Below are 17,589 nucleotides of genomic sequence, written 5' to 3' on the forward strand. Positions count from 1 at the left end.
TTCCTCCAAAAACTATAATGCCATAAGGCAGCATAGGCTAAGAGTCACAAACAGAACTAAGTGGAATGCGGATGGTAAGTCTTGGTTTGTGGGTGGGCTGTGTCTTCACATGTTGGGACTCTGAGTAGGTGGGGAAATGATACCACTGTTATCAGCTCTTTCATTTTCCATATTCCAGGTCGAGATAAATAAGGTTAGGAGGTAAAAATAATCTATCTCCCACTCCTACCTTCTATTCCAAACCTGAGGAAAGCATTATTGCTAGGCAACAACAAAGGATAGAAAAAAAAGGAGGAGAAAGGACAGAAAGTCAAGAATTGTGTTCTCTTTGGATACTGAGATGATGCCTCCAGGGGGCAGCACCAAGGCAGAGAAATACACTAAAATCGCTCATTCCTCCTTTCCTTGGTCTGGGGCTCCCCACACTTCCCCACCGTTACTCCTCCCATTCCTTCCAACTTTATTTTTAGCTGCCAGTGGGAGGGGGCAGGATGGGAGGGAAAGTACAGAAAACAGAGAAGGAGAGGGACAGAGGCACAGAGGACTTCTCACGCAGACAGAGACCATCCAGACATGGAGTTCCCCCTCATCCCCCACCTGTTCTTGCCCCTGATGTTCCTGACAGGTGAGGGAGGTTAACTTCTTGGTTTCTGGTGGGAACGGAAGATATATGGATTGTTTAGCATTGGGATCTTTACGGTTAAAATTCTTTGGGATTTAGGTTAAGAGGTTAACTGATTCTATGTTTCATGTGTGTGTGTGTGTGTGTGGTGTGTGTGTGTGCGCGTACACATGCGCATGGGTTTGCATTCTTTTGCCCACACATATTACTGCCTGGCAAGGGCTGAAGCTGTCCAGTGCCTTGTGTAATATTTGTGTCCAATTAAATAAAACTTTGTCCTAAGCCCTGGAGGAGTGAGGCGACCAAAAAGAAACATGATGTGAACTTCCACATGGCTAGTCTGATTACTATTATCTCCCTCCCTACTTCTCCCTGCCCTTGGTGGTCTCTGGGTTCCTGAGACATAACTGACTAACAGTGTGGTCAGAACTCTGGGTTTATCTAACCAATGAGCTACAGTTCCTGGTCATACAGCCTTGCCAGTTTCCTGGATGCAAAAAGGCTCACGTACAAAACACTTTTCTGAAAATGAGCTTGGTTTGAGACAGAGCTATAGCCATTGGTGAAAGTGGTGGTGGGGTGGCCTGACGGGGTTACTTGAAGGAACAAGTCACAGGAAAGGAACCGTGGGAGGGACAAGAGGCCTGGAATTTTTCCTCATCAGTGCCCTGTAATCTTCGTTTCCTAAAATACCAGCTCTGATTTTAAACAGATTGGGGTTGGGAGGGAAGAGTCAGCAAGAACATGATTGAGGGGGTCTTTAGAGTGGGCTGAGAGTTAAGGAAGAAATGCAAGTAGGCAGAGGGCAGTTGGGAGGGGGGATGAATTAGAAAGGAAGTGGATCGTGAGAAACTTTGGGAGTGATGGGACCCTTGGAAAGGATGTATGGCAAACCATGTATGTAGGCAGGCAAGTGGCTCCACCCAGTTAATTACCACTGAGGTTTCCAGGGCTGGAATCAGCCAGAGACCTAGACATTGGAGAAAGAGAGTGAGAGTGTAACAATGATACTGGGAGTCCAGAAGAGACAGGAAGAGAAGAAGAGACCCAGACATGCAGTGTTCACTAACCTCCTCTTGTTTTCCCTATGGTCCTGGGTTTAGGGAGAATTTGTAAGGATTCACAGCTTGGAGAGGAGGATGTGTAGGAGGAATGATGTAGAAAAGAGGAACTTGACCCTTCCAGACATGTCTGTAAATGAAATTTGGGGGATTGGAATGGAAATACATCTGTGCAACAGCATGGCAGAGGGCCACAGTTTAGACATCTGGACCCAAACACAGGAAGAAAATCATCCTTGCTTGGAGTACATGACATTCACAGAGTCCAGGGCAGCTTATGAGTAAAAAGAAGGGAGATAGGCTGAGATCAAAAAGTTCCCTTCATGGTTTCTCTCTGGTTGTACCTCTGGGCATTCATTAGGCTCTCTGGCTGATTCCTGCTAACCTTATGATCCTGGCCCCCCAGGTCTCTGCTCCCCCTTTAACCTGGACGTGCATCACCCACGCCTATTTCCAGGGCCACCGGAGACTGAATTTGGATACAGTGTCTTACAACATGTTGGGGGTGGACGCCGATGGTGAGGAGGAAACCAGAGGGCCGTGGGATTGGGACTGTGATAGAGCTGTTAAAGGGGAGGCAAGGTAGATGGAAATATAAACTAATCTGGTTTTTTGGAAATGGCTGGAGCTCTAGACTTGCTGTCACCATGCCCTTTCCCTCTGGCCTATCTCAAGTGTCATATTTACGCTATGCTTGTATTCATTTCCTCCTCCCAGGATGTTGGTGGGTGCCCCCTGGGATGGGCCTTCAGGTGACCGAAGGGGGGATGTTTATCGCTGCCCTGTAGGGGGCTCCCACAATGCCCCATGTGCCAAGGGCCACTTGGGTAAGAAGACCCCTCACTCTTCCACTCCTAACCCCTAACATTGATTCACTAATAGCTTTGACCCCTTATACCTCACTTTTTTTTTATTTTTAAGTTTTTTGGAGCATAGTTGATTTACAATGCTGTGTTAGTTTCAGGTGTACAGCAAAGTGATTCAGTTATACATATACATATATTCATTCTTTTTCAGATTCTTTTCCCATATAGGTTATTATAGAAAACTGAGTAGAGTTCCCTGTGCTATACAGTAGGTCCTTGTTGATTATCTATTTTATATATAGTAGTGTGTGTATGTTAATCCCAAGCTCCTAATTTATCCCTCCCCCCTCCATGTTTCCCCTTTGGTAGCCGTAAGTTTGTTTTCAAAATCTGTGAGTCTGTTTCTGTTTTGTAAATAAGTTCATAGATAACATTAAAAAAATTAGACTCCATATATGAGTGATATCACACCTTACTTCTTTACCTCCATATCCCATGTACTCCTCTTCCTGACTTGATCTGGACCTCTTCTCATCCTCTTCCAAAATCACCCTGAACTCAATCACCCCATCTGTGACCCCATGATCTCATGCTCTTCCACTCCACTCCAACCAGGTGACTACCCACTGGGAAATTCATCTCGTCCTGCTGTGAATATGCACCTGGGGATGTCTCTACTGGAGACAGTTGGTGATGGGGGATTCATGGTAAGCTAAGGAAAGGGTGGTGGTGGGGTCTCTGACGGTTTGTGGTAGAGAAAAGCGTGGTATGATAAGGGAAACTGGTCTATGTGGAGGGGTCAAGGAGTTAAAAACCCTAAAAAGCAAGGAGGGGCGTCTTGGGGAGTGGTCTCAATGCCTCTTTTGACAAAGAGCATGTTCTGAGGGTGCCCTCCCAAGCCTGGGAATAACTGTTTCCTCTACCCATCCCCAGGCTTGTGCCCCTCTCTGGTCTCGTGCTTGTGGCTCATCTGTCTTCAGTTCTGGGATATGTGCCCGTGTAGATGCTTCGTTCCGGCCCCAGGGAAGCCTGGCACCCACTGTACAACGTGAGCCAGGAGAAGGGCCTGAGGACTCAGTCCCTAGAACGGGGTGCAGGGTGGGAAAAAGATGGGGCCACAGGGTATGATGCTTGACAGGGGAACTGCATGGCTTATCCTCACTGCTACCTAACATGTCCGCAAAAGCTCCATGTTTCCTAACAGATGAGAATTCAGACTCTTTACCAGGTTGTGAAGGCTCCATGAACTGATTTAATCAACTTCAAAAACTCAACTCTCACTATATCCTTCATACCCTGCACCTTGGCTATAGCCTTCACCTCACCATTCTCCTATGTGTCATCTATTTTTATACCTCCATCTCTTTTTGTTTAAAGTGTTCTCCACCCAAATGCCTTCCTGTTTAGTCTCCTCTCCTCAAACATCTCCAGTCTTCAGTATCTTCTCAGTCGCTGCCTCCTTTGATTCTCCATCAACAGGACTGACCCTCCTTTTTTCTCTCACATCATATAGTGGTGCTATGTTTCTACTAGCACTTGATTCCTTCTTCTTTGTTTTTTTAGTCAATTGTATATATGCCCATCTTCTCTTTTATTCATTTTTATATTTACCCAGGACCTGGCACACTATCTTCCTTATATGTAAGAAGTGCCTAATAAATGTTTGAATTAAATGTGACCTCTTCCCTTGTTGCCCCCATGCCCAATGTCCTTTACCCCTCTGTTCCCCATCACCATACCCCTCCTCCTAGGCTGCCCCACATACATGGATGTCGTCATTGTGTTGGATGGCTCCAACAGCATCTACCCCTGGTCTGAAGTTCAGACCTTCCTGCGAAGACTAGTAGGGAGATTATTTATTGACCCGGAGCAGATACAGGTAAGAGAAGGCAACATGGATGGGCTTGGAGGGGGAGAGACAGGGAGAGAGGAGATAAATGTAGGTAGCATCTTCAGTAGTATCCAGGTGCTCATCTCCCCTCCCTCGCATACCTTCTCCACCCCCACCCCCATACACACACTCCATTAGAGTGCACACTTTATTCTCAGGTGGGACTGGTACAGTATGGGGAGAGCTCTGTACATGAGTGGTCCCTGGGAGATTTCCGAACCAAAGAAGAAGTGGTGAGAGCAGCAAGGAACCTGAGCCGGCGGGAGGGACGAGAAACAAAGACTGCTCAAGCAATAATGATGGCCTGGTGAGGCACTGGGAAGGGGGTTGGGAAGCCAGAAGGGTTAGGGGAGGCTTTGGAGTGCAGTGTGTACATCCCAAGATGTCTTGCCAGCTTATCTTTGTTTGCACACTAATGTAGGTGGGGGAAGGCTAAATTGGCTGTCATCGCACTCATTGCATTTCTACAAATTGTCTGTGTCTGTGTCTCTCCATGTTTCTGCTTTATTTATCTCTGCAGACAATTCTCTCTGTCTATATACCTCCACTCCCGCTTTGCTCTTGGCCCTCGGGTTTTCCACCACTCATGTCCTAGCCCATTTTCCAAACGTGACAAAACTCATCTCTGGGAAGACTCCCCTGACCTGACCATTCTCCTTTATTCTACGTTCCCTTAATATTTGTCTTCCTAAATACAATATTTGCTGAATGAATCTATGAGTGAATGGATTTTATACTTACTTGCATTGATGATATGCTGCTCTACATGTTCTATGACATTCAGACATTTGAGCTCTTACTGTGTGCCAGTCTCTACGCTAGACAGCTGGGGAGATGGGCTAAAAGGCAAGAGGCCTGGCCTCGGTGAACTGCCGACAGTGTTAAGTACTATGTGTATGTGTATCTATCTGCACACATCTGATCACACCTCACTCCTTTCTCTATCTTCTCAGCACAGAAGGATTCAGTCAGTCCCATGGGGGCCGACCAGAGGCTGCCAGGCTACTGGTGGTTGTCACTGATGGAGAGTCACATGATGGAGAGGAACTTCCTACAGCACTAAAGGCCTGCGAAGCTGGAAGAGTGACACGCTATGGGATTGCGGTGAGAACAGCTCTGGATCTGGAAGTATAGAAGGGATTGGGGAGGGTGACACTGAGGACTGGGAACTTAAGGAAAACGGACATTGACCACTTCCCAGACATCAGCCATATTCCCTTTCTTCTCTTTAGTTGGCTGTGTCCTGTACAGCTCTACCGTCTCACAGCACACAGCTAGCAGACCCCACCTTTATCTCCTGACCCCAGGTCCTTGGTCACTACCTCCGGCGGCAGCGAGACCCCAGTTCTTTCCTGCGGGAAATCAGAGCTATTGCCAGTGATCCAGACGAGAGATTCTTCTTCAATGTCACAGATGAAGCAGCACTGACTGACATTGTGGATGCATTAGGGGACCGGATTTTTGGCCTTGAGGGTAATGATTACCCTGGAGAAACAGAGGACAGGGTAGGGGGAGTTCTGGGGTATAGGTGGGCTTCTGGAGTAAGTTCAGAAGGTCAAAGGGGAAACTGTCTTCCCTTATATTGCCTCATGATGTTTTCTCACACTCAAGGGTCCCACGGAGAAAATGAAAGCTCCTTTGGGTTGGAAATGTCTCAGATTGGTTTCTCTACTCATCGGCTAAAGGTTGGACAGACTCTGAACCCTCTTAACGTCTGACTCCTTCCAGCCTCTAACTCAGACAGCTTCAACCCCAGGGCTCTTCTGGATTCCTCCTTTAACCAATGTCCATGCTGACCTTCCCTTACCTCACCAGCTAACCCCAGCATGCCCTCAGTGACCCTCTCACTCCTGGAGAGCTTTTTCTTCTTATTCCCCACTGTCTTTTTAGCGACCCCATCTGGTTCTGCCCTACAGGATGGGATTCTCTTCGGGATGGTAGGGGCTTATGACTGGGGGGGCTCAGTGTTATGGCTTGAAGAAGGTCGCCGCCTCTTCCCGCCACGGACGGCCCTGGAAGATGAGTTCCCCCCTGCATTGCAGAACCATGCAGCCTACCTGGGTGAGTAGCAGAGAGCTGCAAAGGATTAGATGGTGGAGGGGGAAAAAAATGCTTCCTCAGTGGGGGGTGGGATGGAGGGTATAAGGTACTCACTCTTAACTCATGCAATTTCTCACTGATCTCCTGCTACCTTCCTTTGGGACCCCCTTCTGTGCCTTTAGGGAAACCTCCTACTCTGACCCCATCTTCTTTCCCTTTCACCCCCGATTCCTTGTCCACTTCTAGGTTACTCTGTTTCCTCCATGCTTTTGCGGGGTGGACGCCGCCTCTTTCTCTCAGGAGCTCCTCGGTTTAGACATCGAGGAAAGGTCATCGCCTTCCAGCTTAAGAAAGATGGGGCTGTGAGGGTCGCCCAGAGCCTCCAGGGGGAGCAGGTAGGGCATCCAAGGGAGGGTGAGACCCTTGGCTTCTGAGGGACCTTCAGGCTGTGGGGGAAGAGAGTGAAGGGACAAGAGAGGGGCCTTAAAAGTCTGTGTTGAATTCTGGTTGGCAGAGTCTGTCAGGGATGTGAGGAGCAGATTGGCAGGTGCTTCCCAATTGTCCATAGTCTTGCCTTCCCTTTCCTCTGGGGTCACCACTACCCACCGCTCTCCAGATTGGCTCGTACTTTGGCAGTGAGCTCTGCCCATTGGATACGGATGGGGATGGAACAACTGACGTCTTGCTTGTGGCTGCCCCCATGTTCCTGGGGCCCCAGAACAAGGAGACAGGACGTGTTTATGTGTATCTGGTGGGCCAGGTGAGACTTGCTGGGATACCCTAGAACTTGTCTGTGGGGGCAAAGGGAGTGAGGGAAGGCACACACATTTGAGGGCTGGCTGAGAGGTTGGGACTGTCAAATCAGCATCTTCTGTCTTCTCCTCACCTCCACCAGCAGTCCTTGCTGACACTCCAGGGAACACTTCAGCCAGAACCCCCGCAGGATGCTCGGTTTGGCTTTGCCATGGCTGCCCTTCCTGATCTGAACCAAGATGGTTTTGCTGATGTGGCTATGGGAGCGCCCCTGGAGGATGGGCACCGTGGAGCACTGTACCTCTATCACGGGACCCAGAGTGGAGTCAAGCCCTGTCCTGCCCAGGTCAGGAGTGCCCCGATGAGGCAGGGACATGGTGGGAGGAAGGGGAAAGGAGGTGCACCCTTTGGTCATCATTGCTCCCCTGGGCTTGAGACCCAAACGGAACAAGTGCCTTTTTTATCAGTAGTCAAAAAGGTGAGGCGGTGGGGTAGGAAACATGTTGTTGTTCTAGAGACTCCTGAACACAGGCAAGTTTCTCTCATTCCTCCTCGTGCCTGAGGGGAGAATGAGAAAAAGCCAGGTGGGAGGCCTGGGAAACCAGCTGTGTGAGTCTCTGCTCAGTGTCTCCTCTCTCCCTCTCAGCGGATTGCTGCTGTCTCCATGCCACAGGCCCTCAGCTACTTTGGCCGAAGTGTGGATGGCCGGTTAGATCTGGATGGAGATGACCTGGTAGATATCGCTGTGGGTGCCCAAGGGGCAGCCATCCTGCTCAGGTGAGTGGCCCCAGCTCAGGTGGCAGTAGACAGCATGGCATAGCTGTTAAAAGCAAGGGCTTTGGAGTCACAAAGTTACATTTGGCTTTCTTGATCAACTTACTCTGTGCCTCCGTTTCCTACTTTATAAAATGGGAATAATAATCGTACCTGTCTTAGAGGTTTGTTGTGAGGATTAAACGCGATAATCTGTGAAAAGATCTAAACACAGTGCCTAGCACACGGCAAGTGCTGATTAAATGTTAGCTATTGGGACTTGCCTGGTGGTGCAGTGGTTAAGAATCCGCCTGCCAATTCAGGGGACGTGGGTTCAAGCCCTGGTCCGGGAAGATCCCACATGCCGCGGAGCAACTAAGCCCGTGTGCCACAACTACTAAGCCCGCGTACTACAACTACTGAAACCCACACACCTAGAGCCCATGCTCCGCAACGGGAGAGGCCACTGCAATGAGAAGCCCATGCACCAAGGCCAAGAGTAGCCCCTGCTCGCCGCAGCTAGAGAGAAAGCCCACACGCAGCAGTGAAGACCTAGGCAGCCAAAAATAAAAATAAATTAATTTTTTAAAAATGTTAGCTATTATCTTACTTCTGTCAGAAGGTTCAGGGGAGGCGGACACATGTGTCCCCTAGCTCCTTATTCTTTCCTTTGACCTCAGGGAGGCAAACACTGGGGACTGCCTTTCTCAAAGGGCTTTCTTCCCTCTGCTAGACTTTCTTTCCCACCCTGTTCCCAGCTCCCGGCCCATTGTCCACCTGGCCCCTTCACTGGATGTGACCCCGCCGGCCATCAGTGTGGTTCAGAGGGACTGCAAGCGACGCAGCCAGGAGGCAGCCTGCCTATCCGCAGCCCTTTGCTTCCAAGTGACCTCCCGCACTCCCGGCCGCTGGGATCGCCAATTCCGTGAGTGACTAGCGTGCATGCTAGGCAGCTCTCAACCCCTTGCCTGCCATGGTCTTGGGACCCCTCTCCACCTGCACTCTTGCCTGCCCCATTCAGATGTGCGGTTCACAGCATCGCTGGATGAGTGGACAGCTGGGGCCCGTGCAGCGTTTGACGGCTCTGGCCAGAGGCTGTCCCCTCGGCGGCTCCGGCTCAGTGTGGGGACTATCACTTGTGAGCCACTGCACTTCCATGTGCTGGTGAGGAGGGGGCAGGAACTGCTTTGCATCAGGGCCTGGGAGTGAGAAGAAGACTGGATCAGAGGGAGGACTTTCTGCTGGATCGGCAAGAAAGCCAGAGTCAGGAAAGTGAGAAAGAGCAGACTGTGGAGTCAGGCTGATCTGGGTTTGAATCCTACTCTGCCGTTTACCACCTATGAATTCTGGCAAGTCATATAACCTGCAAACCTTAGTTTCCTTGCCTGAAAAGGGGGGATAATAATAACAACTACAAAATAGGAGTTAGCTGTCTTAGAATTAAATGTAATAGTATTGATAAAACCTTAGGACAGTGCCCAGCACCTAGAAAGTGCTCAGTAAATATCGCCATAATTATCACATTCTGCTAGGATTCCTGGGTCGTATCCCTAATCCTGGCTCCCCATGATCCTTGACTCTGGTTTCTCTCAGGATACATCAGATTACCTCCGGCCAGTGGCCTTGACTGTGACCTTTGCTTTGGACAACACCACAAAGCCAGGGCCTGTGCTGGATGAGGGCTCACCCACCTCCATACGAAAGCTGGTCAGAAGTGCCAAGCCCTGCCCTGCCCTGGGTCCCAACACTGCCCTTCTCAGTGAATTCAAGAGAAAGGGGAGGGAGGAGACATGAGATCACAGTGAAATCTAACTTGGGCACCCACTCTTTTCACTTTTCCCTCAATCCCATTCCTTTCTCCCACGCCTTCCTCTCAGCCCTCAGCCCCTTCTCTCTCCTCTAGGTCCCCTTCTCGAAGGACTGTGGCCCTGACAATGAATGTGTCACAGATCTGGTACTTCGAGCTAATATGGACATCAGAGGCTCCAGGTGGGGTGGACGTGAACTGGCCAAATGGGGGTGACCCGAGACAGATCAGAAGGGACTTGAAGGGAGATGGAGAGTTGTTTCTTGACCAGGAAGACAGAAGTGAGGCTTCTGGCGCTCCTTCAACTCTGGGCTCTCTTTTATCCACGACTCCTAGGAAGGACCCATTCGTGGTTCGAGGTGGTCGGAGGAAAGTGCTGGTGTCAGCAACTCTGAAGAACAGGAAGGAAAATGCCTACAACACTAGCCTGAGCCTCAGCTTCTCCAGAAACCTTCACCTATCCAGTTTTACTCCTCAGGTGCCCTTGGAGGAGGGAATATGGGAGGAGGATGATTGGGGTATTGGCTGTGAGGGGCCCTAGGGAAAGGCTTGCAGTGTTTAGAGGCTGCAGGCAGGAGGGCAGTTGCAGCCCCACCTTAGCCTCTACCCCCCTTCCTCTGCTCTCAGGGGGACGGCCCAGTGAAGGTGGAGTGTGCAGCCCCTTCCCCTCATGCCCGCCTTTGCAGCGTGGGGCATCCTGTCTTCCAGGCTGGAGCCAAGGTGAGTTGGGGCCCAGGATGAGAAAGGGCCTCTGAGAGATCAGGGGCTGGAATCTGATCTAAACTCAGATCCTAAACTCCCAGGGCCTGGGAGTTTAGGAAAGGAGACACACAAGAGCTTCTGTTCCTCTGTAGTTGTCCCATGAGGAGAAATCTACCATGTCCCTCTCCCCCAGGTGACCTTTCTGCTAGAGTTTGAGTTTAGCTGCTCCTTCCTCCTGAGCCAGGTCCTTGTGAGGCTGACTGCCACCAGGTGAGAACAATGGGCATTTCCTCCCAGGCCTCTCCTGTTGGGTCTTGGTGGTGGTGGTGGTGTGCGGGTGGGAGCAGGGGTGGAAACAGCGTGACTCCTTTACTCTAGAGAGGGGTGTCTGAGACAGGGCTGGGATGCGAGCCTCTCCCCCTGACCCTACAGCAATAGCCTGGAGAGAAATGGCACGCTTCATGATAACACAGCCCAGACCTCAGCCTACATCCAGTATGAGCCTCACCTCCTATTCTCTAGGTATGGCTCAGCTCCCCCACTGAGACCCCATTCTGACCCCAGACTCATACTCTTTATGTTTCCCCACTCTCCCTCCATGTGCTTCAGTGTTCCCAAACACCAAACCCTTAGGGCTGCTCTATCTTTTTGCCCTCAGTCCCACTCACGCTGAAGCTTCTCTTAAGCATCTTTCTTTCTTAGGTATAGGTATACCTATGCATCCTAGTTGTAGGGCTTTGCTGGGCCCTGGGGGTTGGAGCTGGTGTGATGGGATATGGGATGTGGTCATAAAGTGTGTACCAAGTCTGTGTCATGTCTCATTTCTATCTTCTCTATGTACCCCCATCTGTTTATCCATGTGCTGGCCCTACCTTCCCTGAATCCATGTCTGTGTGCTGATCATGTGCCCCTGTGTCTGTGTCGTGGCTGTGACCATGTGCTTCCTGACTTGGTGTCCACGCAGTGAGTCCACTCTGCACCGCTATGAGGTTCACCCATATGGGACCCTCCCAGTGGGCCCTGGCCCTGAATTCAAAACCACTCTTAGGGTGAGAAGCTGGAGGGATCTTGGCCTAAGCAGAGGGAGGGGGAGGAGTTACTGGGAAAAGGATGGGAGGAGTCTCTCTTAGATTTCAGTGGTATCGAGGGTAAAGGGGAACAGATGAGGAAGGGTCTTTCTCTGTCTCTCACCTCTTCCCATTTCCAATCCTCCTTTTAGGTTCAGAACCTTGGCTGCTATGTGGTCAGTGGCCTCATCATCTCAGCCCTCCTTCCAGCTGTGGCCCATGGGGGCAATTACTTCCTGTCACTGTCTCAAGTCATCACTAACAATGTGAGTCTGGGCTAGGGGCGTATGGAACCCTGCCATCTTGATTTGGTGGACTCACCCAGCTCCCAGTGTCCTGGGTCACTGCTCTCAGGGCTCCTCCCTCCCTGGGGGCGCCTTTCTTTCACATATGTAGCTTCTTTGAGAAGAAAGAAAGGGATCACCCAGGGGAGAACTACAAGAGTGTGGGTGGTGTGCTCCTGCTCAGCCTGGAGTGGCCGGCCTCTCACCATCAAGAGGGTCCCTCAAGTTGGATCTTCCTCTAGGCAAGCTGCACAGTGCAGAACCTGACTGAGCCCCCAGAGCCCCCTGTGCATCCAGAGGAGCTTCAGCACACAAGCTGGCTGGTATGAGTCACAAGAGGGTGAAGAAGTGTCCAGAGTGGGAATGCAGGGGGGAGCAGTAGAGTTTGGAGCCTTGGGCTGGAGAGTAGAGTGGGGAGTGAGGGATATTTCCACCCCAGCGTCCTGATCTGTCTCTCTCTTCTGGTAGAATGGGAACAATTCCCGGTGTCAGGTCATGAGGTGCCACCTTGGACGACTGGCAAAGGGGACTGAGGTCTCTGTTGGACTACTGAGGCTGGTTCACAATGAATTTTTCCGAAGGGTAAACTTTTCCTTTTCCACTGCTTTCCCCTGCTGCTCCTATCTGAGACTTTAGCATAGCCTTTTCCAGTAGACAGACTCATGTTCAAGTTCGAGCTTTGCCTCCTACTCACAAAGTTATTTCATTTTTCTAAGTTTCTTTCTCCTCATCTCTAAAATGGGGAAGAAAAGACCTACTTCATGGGGTTGTTGTAAAGACTAAGTGAATAATGAGATGAACTCACTAGAAGCTAGTTACTATTCTTGTATTTTCCTCCATTTATCATCTCTTAGTGTTATATCAATAATCAATCAACATTTATAGGATACCTAAATTCAATCAACCCATCAAATGCCTGCTATATAAAAAGCCCTCTATTAGGTAGACACTGAGGAGAATATCCCCAACATTTAGCACCATGCCTCTCATTGTAGTGATTTAATACATTTTTATTAAATGAATGAGTAAATAGTTGATATTACATGCAGGGTAAGCATGGAGGGTAGTGGGAAGTGATATTGTATAGTGAAAGAGATCTAGATTATGAAAGTTCTTTAAAGCCGGGAAGATGAAATCGAACCTAATATGATAGGCAGTCAGGAGTCGTGTGAGTTCCTGAGCAGGGAAATGACCTCTTAATTATAACAGCTGTTTAGTACTAGGGGTTTATATTGTGCTTTCCCGTGTTCCGTATACTTTGAATTACACAAGGTCCCTGGGATGTAGGCATCTTTCAGGGAAGTTAAGTCTGACAGGCCATGCTTCCCTAAGTCTGGTACTCTCTTTATCTCTCTTTGGTATCCTTTTTTCATTCATTTACTTATTCTTTTAACAAAGATTTATTGAGAAACTGTGCTAGGCACTAGGGACACATAAATTACTAACACACAACCCTTGACCTCAAGGATCTTATAGTTCAGAGGTGAAAGACAGAGAAGTAAACAGAATATCATAACCTGATCCAGGGTGATGGGGGTTAGGAGGGAACACTTCCCTACTTCCCAGAGGGGATGACATCTAAAGGAAGGGTAAGAGTTAGCCAAAGAAAGAGGAGTTGAATGCATTTCAGGTAGAGCCAACAGAGTATATGAAGGGCCATAGGCTTTCCATCTGTTACCCTTCTTTTCTTTCCCCATCGGTCTCCAACCTTTGCCTCTGGTTTTGAACGTCCTGGAAGTTGTGCCCCTCAGCCTCATCTTGGCCATTAGGGTTCTGAGAGCCTTATCACCTGATGATGGCTCACTTTATTTTTAAAAAAAATTTTTTGAATTTTCTTTTATTTTTTTATACAGCAGATTCTTATTAGTTATCCATTTTATACATATATTAGTCAATCCCAATCTCCCAGTTCAGATGATGGCTCACTTTAAATGTCTTTCCATTCACAGGCCAAATTCAAGTCTCTGACAGTGGTCAGCACCTTCGAGCTGGGAACTGAGGAGGGCAGTGTCCTACAGCTGACTGAAGCCTCCCGTTGGAGTGAGGTGGGGCTGGAGACTGAGTCTGAGAGTTGTGGAACTAGTAAGGGTGGCAGTGGCCTAAGGGCACCTGTGAGCTTTTTCAGAACAGAGGTGTCTTCACTAGGCAGCAGTCAGGGAGTCAGAAGTGATAAATCAGAATGGTGGGGTCCCACTGCCTCCATTCCTACCTCAGTCTCTTTCCTTTTAGTCTTCTGTTTTGCGGCTGGCTTTGCTATAATGTGGGGTGAGGCTAGCTGGGCAAAAGGGTGGAAATAAAAAACAACTCTCCTTCCTATGCAGAGCCTCCTGGAGGTGATTCAGTCCCGCCCTGTCCTCATCTCCCTGTGGATCCTCATTGGCAGTGTCCTGGGAGGGCTGCTTCTGCTTGCTCTCCTTGTCTTCTGCCTTTGGAAGGTAAGCACTGCTGTCGTGGGGAGTAGGGGGCATGGTGCTCATGAATTAAGGAATCCTTGATTATAGCCGGGAGAACTGGATTTGTGCTGGGCAGCTAAGCAGGCTGTGGGTGTCATGCCCAGATCTCCTTCACTGTCCTCCACAAATGTTGGTTGAATTAAACTAAGCCAAATAAAATAAATTTGAATCTCAGTTTTGGAAGCAGAACAAAATTGAAGACTTCAGATACATCTGAGGGCTGTTGGCCGGGTCCCCAGGCAGGGCATTTGGTGAAGACTCTTATCTCTTTCCCTACAGCTTGGCTTCTTTGCCCGTAAGAAAATCCCTGAGGAAGAAAAAAGAGAAGAGAAATTGGAGCAATGAATGTAGAATAAAGCCCTAGAAAGTCCTCCCTGGCAGCTTCTCCAAAAGACTTGCATAACAGCAGAGGTTTGGGGGCTCAGATGGGACAAGAAGAAGCCTCTGGACTATCTCCCCAGACCTGCAGCCTGACTTGACCTTTGAGTCATGAGGATGCTGCTGGCAAGAGATGAGGCCTTACCTCAGACGAGAAGGGCTGGCACTAAACACTCCCACCCTGTGCTCCCCTCCTTACCATCCTGGTTCCAGAGCCAACACTGGGGCCTTAGTGTAGGGCCCTTTTTTCCCCATCCCCAGGAATCAAGAATTTTTTGCCTAGGTCCCTGACTTCTTTCAGTTTCCCTCTACATCCTCCCTCACAATTTGGAAAGAACGAGGGTTATCTTCCTCCATTTCCCACCTCTCACCTTCCTGCCTTCTCCCCACTCCACAGGAGAGAGCTGACGTTGGCTTGAACGAAGTAAAGTCAACATCTGCTGCTTTCCTGTGGAGTCTGGTGATTCAGAGGGCCGGATGGGGAGAGTCAACAGGAAAAAAGGAGGGAGGAGGAAAAGCCACAAGAGACATTCTGTACAATTCCAAGGAACAGAGAAGCCTTTAGACAGGCAAATGCCATCCCCCTGAAACCTGAGACTTTGGTGGTGCACTCGCCCGCCCTCAGGTGCTGGTGAAACGGAGCTGCCCCAGGCCTGCTGGGCAAGGGTTTCCCAACTCTCCAGCCTTCCCTGGGAGCAAAGCCAGAGCTGGGTGCCCGATTCTCTGGAGCCAGGGGCCCCCACGTGGCTAGAGCTGGAATAACAGAGAAGACTGGATACCCTAGGCAGTCTTCTCCTCTCTCAGGCCTCACACACTCATGAGCCCTCCTTGGAGCCTCCTTATAGAAACTAGAGAGAAGGGAGAGAAGGGAGTTGATGGTGGGAAACGCTTTCACCTTACTAGATTTGGGAAGCAGCAGCTCCATGGGGTCTGAATTAAGGAAGAAGCTGAAGTAGGTGGCAAGAGGTCTCTGGGAAGGAAGCCCTTACTTACTTGGCACTGTTTATGTAGCACAAATAGCTCCTAGGAAAAGTTTCTGGGGCATCTCCAGTCATACCTTGTAGGGCTTCTCTGGTACAATCAGTTGGACAGCCCTTGCTTGATGTTTACTGGAAATTCTCAAGTTAGTTTCTATCTCTGGACCACCCCACCACCTGCCTCCCATTTTTTGGTCATGGCCAGTAAAGAGAATTGGTTTCTCATTGACAACTGGGTAACACTGTTCTCTGTAATCAAGACTTTGGACACCAAAGTTAGTTACTGGTCTCCAGAGGGCAGCTCTGACAGCCATTTAAAGAATTAGCACCCATTTAGAGCTGAGAAGAGAGGGGACCCGATTGGGCAGTTGACTAGCCGCCACAGACTCTGTCCTCCAGGGCTGTTCTTGAGATCTGGTCACAGTGTTTATTTTGGCATGTCTCTGGCCTTTTGCAGACAACATTGTCTCTGTTTCCTAGCAGGGTAGACAGTATATCAGATGGTCAGAACAAATAAAGTTCAGTGTCAAATGACTTCTGGCTCTCTTTGAGTTCCCTGGGATATAGACTGTTCACAAAGGGTGAGAGGTGGAGTCTCGGTTTACCTTGAGACCTTATACAATTGAGTCCCTGGAAGGCAAGGTTATGAAGTATTTGAAATGTTTTCTGTGACTCTCCCACTGGAGATGTACTCTAGCCTCCTGCAATCCTCACCTACTTAAGTGAGCGTAGAGTGTAAAATGTCTAGGTTTGGTAAACACATAGGCCTATACTGAAATCCCAGGTCTGCCATTTATGAGCTAAGCAGCTTTGGGCAAGTCATAACTACCCTGAGGCTCAGATAAAAGGCTGTGTAGAGCAGTGGTTAAGAATGAAGACAGAGGCTTCCCTGGTGGTGCAGTGGTTGAGAGTCCGCCTGCCGATGCAGGGGACACGGGTTCGTGCCCCGGTCCGGGAGGATCCCACATGCCGCGGAGCGGCTAGGCCCGTGAGTCATGGCCGCTGAGCCTGCATGTCCGGAGCCTGTGCTCTGCAACTGGAGAGGCCACAGCAGTGAGAGGCCCGCGTACCGCAAAAAAAAAAAAAAAAAAGAATGAAGACAGACTTGGGTTTAAATCTAAGCTTTACCACTTAAATCCTGCTTGACCTTGAACAGATTTAACTTCTCAATGTCTTGACTTTCTTGACTTTAAACTTATTAGGGTTGTGAGGACTAAATGAGATGATTCAAGTGAACATATAGTAAGTACTTAATAAATGGTAACTATTGTTATAGTTACCTGGCCTATTAGGCTGGGACAACCATTCTGTGCCAAGCTGGTGAGTTATTTTGTGGCAGGAGGATCCATGGTGGCCCTTAGTACAATTCATATAGGCTATAGTTTGATCAACATTTATGCAGCACACTTGTTTCTGGGGCAAGGACTAAGGCCATGGTTATGTTGACAGATTTCCCCTCTTTATCCCCAGTCAGCCTGCAAAGGGTGATGGATATCCTTGAGGACTGGTTCATCTAATTCTCTCTCCACATGATTAAAAAAGCACTTTTAATATTTTTCTCCACCTAGAGATCCTTCTCTTCTCTATTCCTCAGCGCCAGAACGGGACTTTCTCTAACCCCAACCTATTCTTCAAAAAGCCTGTTACCTCTTTCTTCCTTTGAAGCAGAGCCAGTTTGAGAAGCAACTGTAGAAACACCAGGCTCTCCTCAGACACACAGGTGTTGCTTTCTTCTCATCGTTGCTCCTTTGTTCCTTTATTCATTCTTTTGTTCATTCACTCATCAGACATTAAGCACCTAATATGTGCTAGGCAATTTGAATAATATAAAATGCAACTCCTACCATCAAAGATCCCAGTCTAGTAGGGGAAACAAACATGTAAACATATAATGGAAAATACAGAGAGCTGGTTGCTAGACGACATATCAGTATTAGAAATGTGTTGCACACAAGAGGCACACTTTTTTAGGTGAAGTTGGAGGGACTTTAAGTT

The 17,589-nt window shown here is 49.1% G+C and overlaps 1 protein-coding gene across 3 annotated transcripts; it reads left to right on the forward strand.

The window, feature by feature from the left end:
- Positions 1-241: 241 nt before the first annotated feature.
- On the forward strand, positions 242-16,248 carry ITGA10 (integrin subunit alpha 10). 3 transcript variants are annotated; one of them, XM_081223626.1, is made up of 30 exons: positions 243-625; positions 2,090-2,201; positions 2,401-2,510; positions 3,105-3,196; positions 3,423-3,537; positions 4,241-4,368; positions 4,539-4,687; positions 5,334-5,484; positions 5,688-5,853; positions 5,992-6,065; positions 6,297-6,441; positions 6,667-6,815; positions 7,037-7,180; positions 7,316-7,519; positions 7,820-7,950; positions 8,685-8,851; positions 8,948-9,090; positions 9,520-9,633; positions 9,830-9,915; positions 10,070-10,211; positions 10,361-10,453; positions 10,629-10,705; positions 10,868-10,957; positions 11,400-11,484; positions 11,655-11,768; positions 12,029-12,109; positions 12,255-12,368; positions 13,736-13,831; positions 14,108-14,221; positions 14,519-16,248. In XM_081223626.1, exons 1-30 carry the CDS (start codon positions 574-576, stop codon positions 14,582-14,584), a joined length of 3,504 nt encoding a protein of 1,167 aa, XP_081079752.1. In that variant the 5' UTR covers positions 243-573; the 3' UTR covers positions 14,585-16,248. The 3 variants fall into 3 exon arrangements, 2 of the variants coding, with proteins under 2 accessions (XP_081079752.1, XP_081079753.1); XM_081223627.1 differs by lacking the exon at positions 10,868-10,957; XR_014014699.1 differs by lacking the exons at positions 11,400-11,484; positions 13,736-13,831; positions 14,108-14,221; positions 14,519-16,248 and having other exon boundaries at positions 242-625; positions 12,255-12,343.
- Positions 16,249-17,589: the final 1,341 nt, after the last annotated feature.

The sequence above is a fragment of the Mesoplodon bidens genome, assembly GCF_964165515.1.
Source record: "Mesoplodon bidens genome assembly, chromosome: 2".
NCBI lineage: Eukaryota > Metazoa > Chordata > Mammalia > Artiodactyla > Ziphiidae > Mesoplodon > Mesoplodon bidens.